The sequence below is a fragment of the Gossypium hirsutum genome, chromosome A10 (assembly GCF_007990345.1).
Source record: "Gossypium hirsutum isolate 1008001.06 chromosome A10, Gossypium_hirsutum_v2.1, whole genome shotgun sequence".
Classification (NCBI taxonomy): Eukaryota; Viridiplantae; Streptophyta; class Magnoliopsida; order Malvales; family Malvaceae; genus Gossypium; species Gossypium hirsutum.
The window spans coordinates 102529538-102541309 of NC_053433.1; the positions used below are offsets into that span (position 1 = coordinate 102529538).

Consider the following 11772-nt stretch of genomic DNA (forward strand, 5'->3'; position numbering starts at 1 on the left):
TGTGATTGTTATTAAAGGTGTTCAAATTTCGGTTCAAACTAAATTAACTAACCGCACCGATCTAATTTGGTCGGAGTTCGGTTATTGATTTTTTGGAAGTTCAATTATCAATTAATTTGGTTCGAAATCAGGTAATTAATCGAATTAACCAAACTTAATAATTAATAATGCAAATTATACGTAGTTTTAATTCGGATAATTCGGTCAAATGAACATTATCAATTTAATTTTTTTTGATATGTTTTATACTTGTTTTTAACTAAAAAACATAAACATATAAATTTCGGTTAACTGACCGAATTAACCGAAATATTTCGGTTGATTAACGGTTAAAGGATTAAAAAGTTCTGTTAATTCGATTAATACTAGTTCGGTTTGGTTAATCGTTTAAACACCCCTACTTGTCGTCGAAACGAATAAGAGAACTTGTCATTAGTGAGAAATTAAATTAAAATGAATAATTTAGGAAATAATAAAGTAAAACTAGAATATTTTTATAGAACTTTATTAGAAAATTTGGAATAATCATGAGAGAATTGAGAGAATTGGATTTGAGTGAAAACAATGGAAAATGGCTTGGGTTTATATAGGAAAAAAGTTACCATTAGGCCATTTATAATTTTACTGTTGGTCAAATTTGAAATTTGATCGTTGAGAATTTGAAATTTTTCTAGTATGCCTTTTGTAACTTCTAATTTCTAACGAAGGGGCTTTTTCTTATATTTTTTTTAAATAAAATGAAATTCAAAATTAAATTAAAGAAAGATAAGTTTTGATCCATTTTCCTATAATCTATAATATAGAAAAATTTCGCTAAACTTATCACAAACTTTTCATTGATTTTTTTCATTGGGATTCAATCCAAATCACATATGTCATTTTCTTATTCCTGAATGGGTTTCATCAATTTTTCATTCAATTTTTTTAGGTTTATCAGCTACACCGAGTAAATATCCACCTAATTTTGATTTGCGCATATAGGACAAATGATCCAATGCGCCCAGTTGGGCGCCCTTTCCTGCCAACTGAGAGGATAGCTGGACGCGTTTTCACACACCCTCTAAAAAATTAACCTATTTCCTTAATTTTTCAAAAAAAAATACAGGCATATTTTGAAAAAAGAAAAACTGCATATTTAACAAATTTAGCCCTACATCTATACTTTAAGATAGTAAAAATAAAAAAATAAAAAATTAAGAAGCCAAACTAAGGAAATCAATAGCATGCTAGGATACGTAATTTTTTTTTTACTAAAACTAAAACGTAATAGTATTGGTTTGTTTAAAGTGTTTAAAATTTAAATATACTTTTTTAAATATTTAATATATATAAAATATTTACAAATATATGATAAATGAAATTAAATAAAATTTAAATATTTATCAATCAATTTCATAAATAAAATTTCATTATTCACAAATATAAAATATACTCATCAATTATATAATTTTTTTCCATTTTTTAAATTATGTGTTACTTTTTTTATCTTTAAAGTTTAAATGATAATAATATATGGTTAAATCACAATTTTGGGACTTAAATTTAGCAAGTTTTCTCAAATTGAGGCTTGAGTTTATTTTATCCAAGTTAAGTCTTGAACTTGACAATTGTTCCCACATTGAGATTTAAACTTTTTTTCCAAGTTAAGTCCTGAACTTGACAAATGTTCTCATGTTAGGACTTCAACTTATTATTATTATTATCTAAGTTAGTTTTTAAAAATCCTAAAGTTCAAGTCTTAATGTAGAAACAATAGTTAAGTTCAAGCCCAAATGTGAAAATAATTGCTAATTTTAAAACTTAACTTTGACCAAAAAAATACAGGCCTCAATATAGAAAAAGTTGTCGAGTCTTTATCCTAATACGAGAATAATTACCAAATTTAATACTTAACTTGAAAAAAACCTCAAATCCTAATGTGAAAAAAAAATGCCTGACCCAAAATTTTTTTTAGTTTTTCTCTTCAACTTTGTTAATGCATCAATTGTTGCGTATTATTTAGGCCAATACATTTAAACTTGGATAGAATTAGATCAATATAAATCGAAAATTTCAATTGGTATAAAAAAATTAATATTTTGATTTATTAAAGGGTTGAATTGATCAAAACCAAATGTAAAAGGATTAAATCATAAAATTATATATAAACTAGTTTAATGTGTAATTTTATATATAAAATTGTTATTTGATCCAATTCATATAAATTATTAACATAATTATTAATATAATATTATTTTATGTTTATATATTGCATATATAAATAATTATATTTATTCAATATAAAAATAAATTGATGTACTTATTTCTTTAAATGTATATGATTAAATTAACATTAAAATTTTAAGTATATATTTAAACTACAATTAAAATTCATATATATAATTATATCTTAAATCAAAATTAATATATAATTTTAAAATTAATCTCAATGTAAAATTAATTACATTAAATCAACGAAAATATATTTTATTTAAACTAACAGTAGGAAACTTTTTTAAAAAATAAAAAATTGGGTCCATGATTCCTTTCAAACTTTGACATCGTCTCTGTGGGACAAATTTTGCAAGATGAATGTACCGAGCCATTGAAGTGAAATAATAATATCTGTATTTAGTTTTAACCCAAAAGAGAAATAGTACAAATATAAATAAAATATATCCGACTTGTCAACAAATGATAATGAAAACAAAAAACTTTAAAAGACAGAAAAAGAAAAGCAGACGTGGGAGAAGGACAATGAAGTGAATTTCAATAGGGTGTATACACTGTCGCCACGTAATCTTCATGCAGCAGCCCTTGACTTTCTATAAATATTCATTTTCCTCCTCCCACTTTCCACACCAACAGTTGCAGCAGTCTTCATTTTGTCTAAAAAAGAAAAATGCCAGGCCTCACCATTGGAGACACAGTGCCCAACCTTGAAGTTGAAACCACCCACGGAACATTCAACCTTCATGACTACTTCAACAATGGGTGGACCATCATTTTCTCTCATCCTTGTAACTCCACCTATCTATGCTTCTTCTTTTTTATTTTTGTATTTGTCTTGAAATTTCATTTCATTAATTTATGGGTTTTTTTTTTTTGCATGCAGCTGATTTCACTCCTGTGTGTACAACGGAACTGGGGAAGATGGCGGCTTACCTGCCTGAGTTTGAAAAACGAGGGATTAAGCTTCTAGGTTTCTCTTGCGACGATGTGCAGTCACACAAGGAGTGGATCAAAGATGTTGAAGCCTACACGGTAACCTTTTCTTTATTTATTTATTTTTAATTTGAAGTTAGGAAGTGTAAGATGGTTGTAAAAATGGCCGCTGTTTGTTTGTTTGTTTGTTTGTTTGTTTGTTTGTTTATTGCTGGCATGGCAGCCTGGGTGCAAGGTGGCATACCCAATCGTGGCAGATCCCAGGAGAGAGATCATTAAGCAACTTAACATGGTGGACCCAAATGAAAGAGACTCTTCAGGGAGCGAGCTCCCATCCAGAGCTCTGCATATCGTGGGCTCTGATAACAAGGTGAAGTCATCTTCAAACTACATATGGTCAATTACATCGAAGGTCCCTAACTTGGTCTGGTTTTCGTTTTGAATTGGTCTTAATTTCAAAACATTCTAATTTTTCTGTAAGTATCAATATTTTATTAATCATAAGGGTTTCGTCCAATTAACTGTCAGTTTAAATTTTAAATGTTACAAATTTGTTGCCACATATTTTTAAAATATGTGGATTATACATCTTCATTTGAGGACCAAATTAGAATTTTTAATTATAGTTTCAGGACTTATAATAAAATTAATCCAAATAAATAATGGTGGTGTTGATGTAGATAAAGCTGAGCTTTCTGTATCCAGCAACCACAGGGCGAAACATGGATGAAGTGATGCGGGCAGTGGACTCACTGCAGAAGACATCGCAGTACAAAGTGGCGACACCGGCGAACTGGAAACAAGGGGAGCCGGTAGTGATTTCGCCATCGGTGCCCAACGAGGAAGCCAAAAAAATGTTCCCTCGAGGTTTTGAGACCAAAAACCTTCCATCAGGGAAGGATTACCTGCGCTTCACTAACGTCTGAATTACATATGTCATGGTTAAGAACTTTTGCACTCCAACTCTTGTCTTTCAAGTTTTACCATGTAAGCACCGCTTGCAATTTCGGTTAAATAATAATAAAAAAGTTGTACTTGGATAAAACTAGATTTTTCACTGCGTTTGCCGGGAGTCGAACCCGGGTCTATTGCTTGGAAGGCAATTATCCTAACCGTTGGACTACAAACGCTTGTTGACAGAATTAAGACTTCAAAATTGTTATTAAATAATTAAAATCTTGATTAAAAATTAAACCGATAATGAAATTAATAAGCGAAAATGTAACAATAACGATCAAGCTCTCTGCTTTAAAAATAGTGAACCATCCTTCAACACAAACCTACCCCCAATTTTTAACATGGCTTATCATATATATACATAAGATATGCAGCCTTCACCAAAACGTCAACTCATCTTTGCACTTCGTAGCACCGCACTCTGCATTTTTCAGTTCTTTTACTAATCCATTGAAATAGAACAACCCATTTGGCGCCCGATACCAGAAAATGCTCGACTGTTCTTTTTTCTGGCCACTTGTGGCCGTATAGAACAATGGTTAATTAATTGTCCTTGCTCCTTTTCTTGTTTGTATTTTTCATATCCAACTTATGTCATTGCAACAGAAATGTCACTACAATCTTTACATCTGTTGAATTGGCTTGTTGGGAAGAAAATATAAAATGGAAAAATGGGACAATAAAAGATTTTGGGGGGAACTAATCCGGTATTCGAGTAGAAATACTTTCTTTTTAATAAAAGAAAAATCCTGATACACTTTGCTTTAGTTAAAAGTAAGATATCCGTAATTGACAATTCCCATCTATATAGACCAAGAGTAGCTATGCTATGCTATGCAAATGCTAATGCTAATTCTATGCTATCTCTTCGACTTGACAATCGCATTGCTGCTATCACTGCTTCCTCTGTCACTATTCTGTTCAGTGTTCACCATTATAACAAATACAGTCAAACTTCAAACCCTTCCATATTTTATTACACCAAAAGCTGAAAATTTACCTTTGATTCCCCAAATTTTGTAGTTAGCCTCATGTACTGCTCGCACGCTTCTTGATCACGAGCCATGGACTTCACTCTTGCTAGAGCTTTCTCAATCCCATCAACTTTTTGTTGTTGACCAACTTGTAAAAATTCGTATTCGTCTTCTATCTCGATCCCTGCTACTGTCTTATCAGTTGCAGTTTGCACCCGAAATCCTCGTAGACCAGCACCTTTACGCCTCCATCGTAAGATTATCTTTTCAACTAAACCGACAGACCAAACAAGCTTTTTGTATTGTTTGCGAACTTGATGTCCCCTCACATGGGCCTGAAATTAAGGATAACCAGAATGAACTTACCAAAAGAAAGGAAAACACAAAAAGCAGCTTGGAAAACTTACTCAAGAGACATCAGTAACAACCTCACTGAGTAAAAGAATATTTCTTGAAACTTTCCATAACCCTACCTAATATGAAAAAGAAAAGGTTGATGTGAAGTACCTGAATTTTCACAATCCGATTTCGTATCTCCAAAAATTCCTTCCTTACTTTCCAGCCACGATACTTCTGTTGGATCTTTGAAGCTGCAGTGTGCAAATAGTCTCCAAAATGACTAGTCTTCTGAAGCCTGTTCAAAGACCCAAGAATACCTAGTTCAAGTGATATTTCAAACATATCATCATTGCCTTTAGTTAATTGTCTTAAATGGGCTGAGCGAGCGCGAAAAGCAGCTTGGATCAGAGCAGCTGCATGAACTGATTTTCTAACAGCAGCAAGGGACCCTTTCAATGAGCAATTGTCATCTAATGTCCCATTACATGGAGCAACTTCAGAAGAAGTCTCAATGGCCTCTTGTGCAGGTGTAGTTGCATCATTGCCTACCACATTTTGGTTAACGGTCAATGAAGAAAGATGGGTGGTCAAATCAGCTTCAGCCAGGTATCCTGCTATTCCTTTGTGCCCTCTACTTGATGCCAAGTCAGCAGCCGTTCTTCCACCAGGGAAACTTGGTGTAGGATCATCAACAGCACCAGGAGAAGCACCTAGCTTAATAAGTGCAATGACAGCTGCTTCTCTGGAGAAAGGGTATTAAAAAAATGACAATCAATACAAAGCCACCAAAACCATTATTTGCTTTATCCTGATTATATATGTAATTGAATATACAGGGATATATAACATGAATTATTTATGTGAAAGATATTGCACAAGTCTTGACCTTCCAAAATATGATGCCCTTATCCTGATTATATATGTAATAGAATATACAGGGATATATAACATGAATTAGATATATGAAAGTTATTGCACAAGTCTTGACCTTCCAAAATATGATGCCCAGTGAAGCGCCGTTCTACCTTTTGCATCTCTAAAATTAGGACTTATGCCTGCAGCAACTATAGGGTTCATTGCCCACTCATAACCAAGAGAAGCAGCCAAATGTATAACTCCTTGACCTTTGCCATCTTCATGGACTTTGTGTATCAGCCACTGAGAAAGTTTTTGCTTTAGCAAATTCAGAATCAAACCCTCTTTAGATTGTATACAATCATTTGCACTTGCTACACCCATCGAACATATGCTACTTTTCAGCTTACATTTATCACACTCCTCAACAGAACAATCCAACCACTTTCTCCCTGAGCCAGTATGTAACAATTTTGCCAAACAAACTTGCAAGTGCATTTCCTCTTGTGCTGTACATTTAACAGCTGTAATAAATGAAAATCCAGATGGCTTTTCGCGATATTCAAACTCTCTTACCTCACTGCACGCCAATCTGTTGCTGTTGCTGCAGGTGATATAAAATGGAACACGTCCAGGCACATGAGAAGGAACTTGACAACGGATAACATTGTTAGTCAAAACCTCAGCAGAAACTTCAATTTCACCAAACATACAGCCCCATTTGGCAGCAATAGGAAGCTCCTTGTTTTTCAAGAAATTTCCGACAAGTAAAACCTAAAACATAAAAAGCATTCACGGATAAATATGATTTCCTGAAAACAAATGATGCTTTCACAAAACATGCATATCATATTTCTGTACCTTTGTTCCAACACCTGAATATGCCCAGTCAGGTGAGAAATCAACAATGCTAAATAACTGTTCCTGAGAAAGAGAAGGACCCAAGGAATCAATATCCAACTGCATATGGCATGATAAACTGGACACTTCCTTGTCATCAGTCTCAGTGTTAAGTGTACTCCAATAATTGGCAGAGTCAGAAGCCATCAAGGAATCATCACAATCTCCACCAATTTCTTTATCCATCCATCTTCCAAAGCTATCAAGTTTTTTCAGCTCTCCTGGTTCATCATAATTTTTACCAATGCCTTTGGGTTCCTTCTCGTTTTGCATGGAAGTGGAGACTACCTTTTCAGGACCAGAATAATTCTGAGATTGTAGCTCCTGCAGGAGGTCAACTATCAATTGATAAATTTTCAACATGCCTGGAAAAACATACAAGGGAAATTGGATTGATTCTAGACATCATCTCAATATCATAGCTGATAAGATGATGGCTTATGTTAATAGACACAGAAGAACAGTATTATACTTGTCATTTGTGTTAACTTCAAAACTGAAGCTGCAAAAAGTTACAAAAGGCATGATTTGCATTTACATGCTATACAACTCCAAGCACAAATTGCATACTCCTCTAAAGCATTTGTCATACATAGGTCTAAGTTCTAAGACCCAATGCTATAATGCAGATGTCCTATATACTCAGCATAACAGACCTGGGTTAGTTTCTCCGGATATTCTCCAACTGCTTGGACATCTCCATCGTTGATTAACTTATCTCCACATGTTACAGCATCTGAGCCATCATGCAGTCTCACCTGTGCTTCCTTAGTTATAAAGTCAGATGTCGTAGGCTGTTCAACATAGAGCTTATGATCTAGCATGCTAATGTTATTGGTGGCCAAGTGATGGCTGCCAGGCCAGAAAGATGACCCAGATACAGTGTTGTGATTAAAATTAGATTCTCCAAGCCATGAACCAGGAGGATTCCTCCCTGATTCTGGAAAACCTGAAAAATGGTGGGTGATCAGCAAAGATTTTACATGATTTTAAAGATTGCTAAAATAAAGTACTAAAGACCTGTGTTTTAGGGTGCTTGATTATTACTTTCTATTTCAAGCTTAATTATTATTTTAAAGTTGATAACGACATATCATGGGCTCCAATGTGGAATTGACCTTACCAGCAACTTCAGGCTCCACTGAAGCAGTACAAGACTTGGAACCATATATAGGTTGGTCAGGAGCAACGGCACTTGGATCATCCCCAGAGTCAACATCCTCAAATTTGGAAGATAATGTTTTCCCATTCCAACCAATTTTGCTGGTTGATGTGGGAGATACCTGAATAGTAGCAGCAGGTGAATTTTCATGTGTTAGGGAAGGAGCTAAACCAGTTTGCAGGCTTTCACTCTGTGATCCTGGGTCCACTAGTAAACAGGAGATTCCAGACCTGTACCCCTGCAGAGAAGGGATCCATCATATTATATAATAATAAATTGTCACATGTAAATAAATAAAAAAAAGAATCAAACCAATAACAGTTCAAATTCACGAGTTAAAACACAGACACTCCAAGATATTTGCAACCTAAAGAGCATTTCTCGTGGACAAGGACAAGAATTCTTTGCAAAGTCTTTATCTTAACTTAATTCCTAAGAAGACAGAGAGAGGGTATGTGGATACCTCTTTTACTTCTCTGTAATGAACAAAAACAATATGCTCGAACTGCCTGAAAAGAGAATGATAACAACGAATATTTAAAACATCGAATACCAGAGGAAGTAATTACTGCAAAAGAAGGGTTACTAAAATATATATTTTAAAGGAATAAATCGAAATAATGCTACCCTCTACAAGAGCTACAAAAAAAGAGAACATGAATGGAACATAACAAGAGAATCCAATAACAATTCCAGAAAAACTATTTTGGTGAATATAGTCAGAAAACCGGTTACCCATCAAGCATCCAGTAGCAACGTCGCTGAAAATTCTCATTAAACTGACCATGTGCATAGTAACAGTGAAGAACATCCACACTTCCAATCTACAAAAGTCCATTAGAAAGCAAGTCACTTAAAAAGTTACACGAACAAGTTTTATGGAAATATACGGAAATCAAGTTTGATATAATAGATGCCCTTAGAAATTAATGTGCTCAATAAAAGAATATGGGCTCAGGGATGTGAAGGCTCGATTTGATCAACTTTTAAGGAATTAGGTTTTTCATAGAAACTGCTTACCTCTTAATACCATAATATAATGTTAAAGAGTTGGAGCTTGTAAAAGATCATCTACTTATCAACGGCTAACACTTAACAGAGGTGACTTTAGGGGAATTTTTATTCATAAGTTAAAAGGTTAGAGTTATGGATAGGAATTAGAATATCCAATTTTTTGGATAGGAATTAGAATATCCAATTTTTTCTTTCCATTCTTCACATTCATTTAGTTTCTGTCATAGCGCATGCAACCAAATGGTAACATCTTAGATGGTCCAGCGAAAGTGAACCATATAGCCTTTCACATTCTAGTTGCATCACTTAGGACCAATCATGGAAAAGAAAAAAAAGTTACCTTCAACTTTTCATGAGCTTCTCTGACAGTTTTTCCATCCTTCTTTTTCCTCCAATCGTGACCATCTTTACGAAAGTACCGAATTGTTTTCCGGTCAAACAGGTACAAAGATCCAGCTGAAAACAAGTTTTCACTTTTTGGTCACTACTTGCATGTGGCATCACAAAGTTCATGAAAAAATGGCAGTACTTTAACAAGACATAACTTTGCACGTTGATGAAAAGACTAAACTAAAATTACACAAAGCATAGAAACAAATGTAGCAGAACATTTGGGGCTAAACAAAGCTAGTGAAGGCCTTACCTGAAGGCCTAGAAGGTGGCTTGTCTGATAAACGAAACTTGGTGTAGTTGCCAAGTATTTCACAAACTTCAACAGGACGAAGCCAACGATGTTGTGCTTCCTGCAATATCTGTTGAAGGTCTGCCACAAACAAATTATTAAGTATTTAAAACATGCAAAACAGTCACTTAAATCGGAATGAATGAATTAGTAGAAACTAAAGACAACCAATTGAAGGAAATAAAGAAATAGCAGAGAAGTTTAAAAAAAAAAAGAAAAAAGAAGCATGTAAAGCACAAATAACATAGATTATGATGATTCCTTCAGCCTTTTACTAACCAAATTCCATAAAGTCAGGCAAGTCGGTTTTGTTTCAGTCAAAAGAAGCTTTCTTTAGGGGAAAAAGAAGGAACTTGAATGATTAAGATGGCATTGTAAGACACATATTTTGATAGAGAAACTGGGAAAAAGAAAAAGGGGGACCTAATTGCTGACTGGGGAGATATCTTCTGCCTTGAGCCATTATTGATCAGCGAACAAAAGTCTCCAAATAAAACCAGATTTCATCGCCCAACCTCTCCTCAGGTATACCATTGCCAAAGAACCAAGAAAGCAAAGGAAAAGAAGGGTTCTTCAAGAGATTTCAACAACAACCCAAAGCCGAAAGGGGATTGTTTTATTAACAAAAACAAAGAAACGACATAAATTTCAACAATAAATCGACAAATGGAGATGCCTTGTGTTCAATGAAGATGGCAGAAATGGAAACACGGGAAAGAAAGAATCAAAATAACAAGAGGAAGCGGAAGAGAAGCGCGTGAATTCCACAGTTGACAAAAAGCGTAAAAGAGGATTGTCAGTCAACATGTTCCATTATATTTGTTAACAAATAATCATTTAAATCAATAAATTATTCCTAACGAATATACAACAATACTGATATATTATCATGAATTTAGGCCTAATTTAGAAAAGTACTTCTTAGTCTCACACAGTTTTTTTAGAAATAAAAATATTTTTCAATAAATTATTTTTTTGGAATAAAAATTGATGGAAAAAGTATTTTTGAAAAGCGTACCTAAATTAAGCCTTAAGAAATGATTATCCGATTTTGAGGTCACTAACCGGTGAGCGATAAATAATTTGAATTAAAATAAAGCTAATATTTATTATGTTAAAAGATATATTTTAATATTTAATTATGGTTTTATAAATAAAATTTTTTAGTTTAAAATTGAACTGCAATTAAAAAAATATTTTTCAAGATATTTTTGTACCATAAATATTAATTTCATTATAATTTGGATTTTTTTGATTACTTTTAATAATATATAGACTAAGGGCTGTTTTGCGGTGCTTAAAAAAACACTTCGACCTTTAAAAACACTTTTAGAAGAAAAGTTGTGCTAATCAAATTGCTTTTAGCTGGAATTTTTAGTTTTTCAGAAGTATTTTTCAAAAGTATTTTTGAAAAGGAGAAGATAAAATTTTTAGTTTTTCCTCTCCCAAAAGTACTTTTAATGCTTAATTACTTTTTCACCCATCAAATAACATAATACTTTCCTTTTTTTTTTTCTTGATGCTTAATTACAAATGTGTTAAAATTATTAATTAAAAATTAAAAATATTTTTTAAAATACTAATTACAAATATTTAATGTTATATTTAAATATTCAAAATATAGTTTATATATTCTAATTAAATTTTATAAATAATTAATATTTATTGCTTAAAAATATTTAAAATTTATATTTCATATATTAAAATATTAACAACAAGTTATAATAATTTTTTTATATTTTTAC

General features: G+C 32.9%; 2 protein-coding genes and 1 non-coding gene across 6 annotated transcripts; 1 reads left to right on the forward strand and 2 right to left on the reverse strand.

Moving 5' to 3' along the window:
- The first annotated feature begins 2823 nt into the window (after positions 1 to 2823).
- Positions 2824 to 4189, forward strand: LOC107896588 (1-Cys peroxiredoxin). Its single transcript, XM_016821784.2, has 4 exons — positions 2824 to 2999; positions 3095 to 3243; positions 3368 to 3514; positions 3825 to 4189. The coding sequence occupies exons 1-4, from the start codon at positions 2882 to 2884 to the stop codon at positions 4068 to 4070; spliced, it is 660 nt and encodes a 219-aa protein (XP_016677273.1). The 5' UTR covers positions 2824 to 2881; the 3' UTR covers positions 4071 to 4189.
- A 13-nt stretch (positions 4190 to 4202) lies between these two features.
- On the reverse strand, positions 4203 to 4274 carry TRNAG-UCC (transfer RNA glycine (anticodon UCC)). The gene has a single exon. It is a non-coding gene; the product is annotated as a tRNA-Gly (tRNA).
- Positions 4275 to 4811: 537 nt separating this feature from the next.
- Positions 4812 to 10829, reverse strand: LOC107896589 (calmodulin-binding transcription activator 3). Of its 4 annotated transcripts, none has more exons than XM_016821785.2 (12): positions 10451 to 10829; positions 9989 to 10108; positions 9686 to 9801; positions 9067 to 9155; positions 8795 to 8840; positions 8293 to 8569; positions 7826 to 8118; positions 7131 to 7493; positions 6403 to 7043; positions 5583 to 6156; positions 5102 to 5410; positions 4812 to 5018 (listed from the first exon to the last, which is right to left on the reverse strand). In XM_016821785.2, exons 1-12 carry the CDS (start codon positions 10488 to 10490, stop codon positions 4962 to 4964), a joined length of 2925 nt encoding a protein of 974 aa, XP_016677274.1. In that variant the 5' UTR covers positions 10491 to 10829; the 3' UTR covers positions 4812 to 4961. The 4 variants fall into 4 exon arrangements, with proteins under 4 accessions (XP_016677274.1, XP_016677275.1, XP_040933789.1 ...); XM_016821786.2 differs by having other exon boundaries at positions 10307 to 10821; XM_041077855.1 differs by lacking the exon at positions 9989 to 10108 and having other exon boundaries at positions 10451 to 10821.
- Positions 10830 to 11772: the final 943 nt, after the last annotated feature.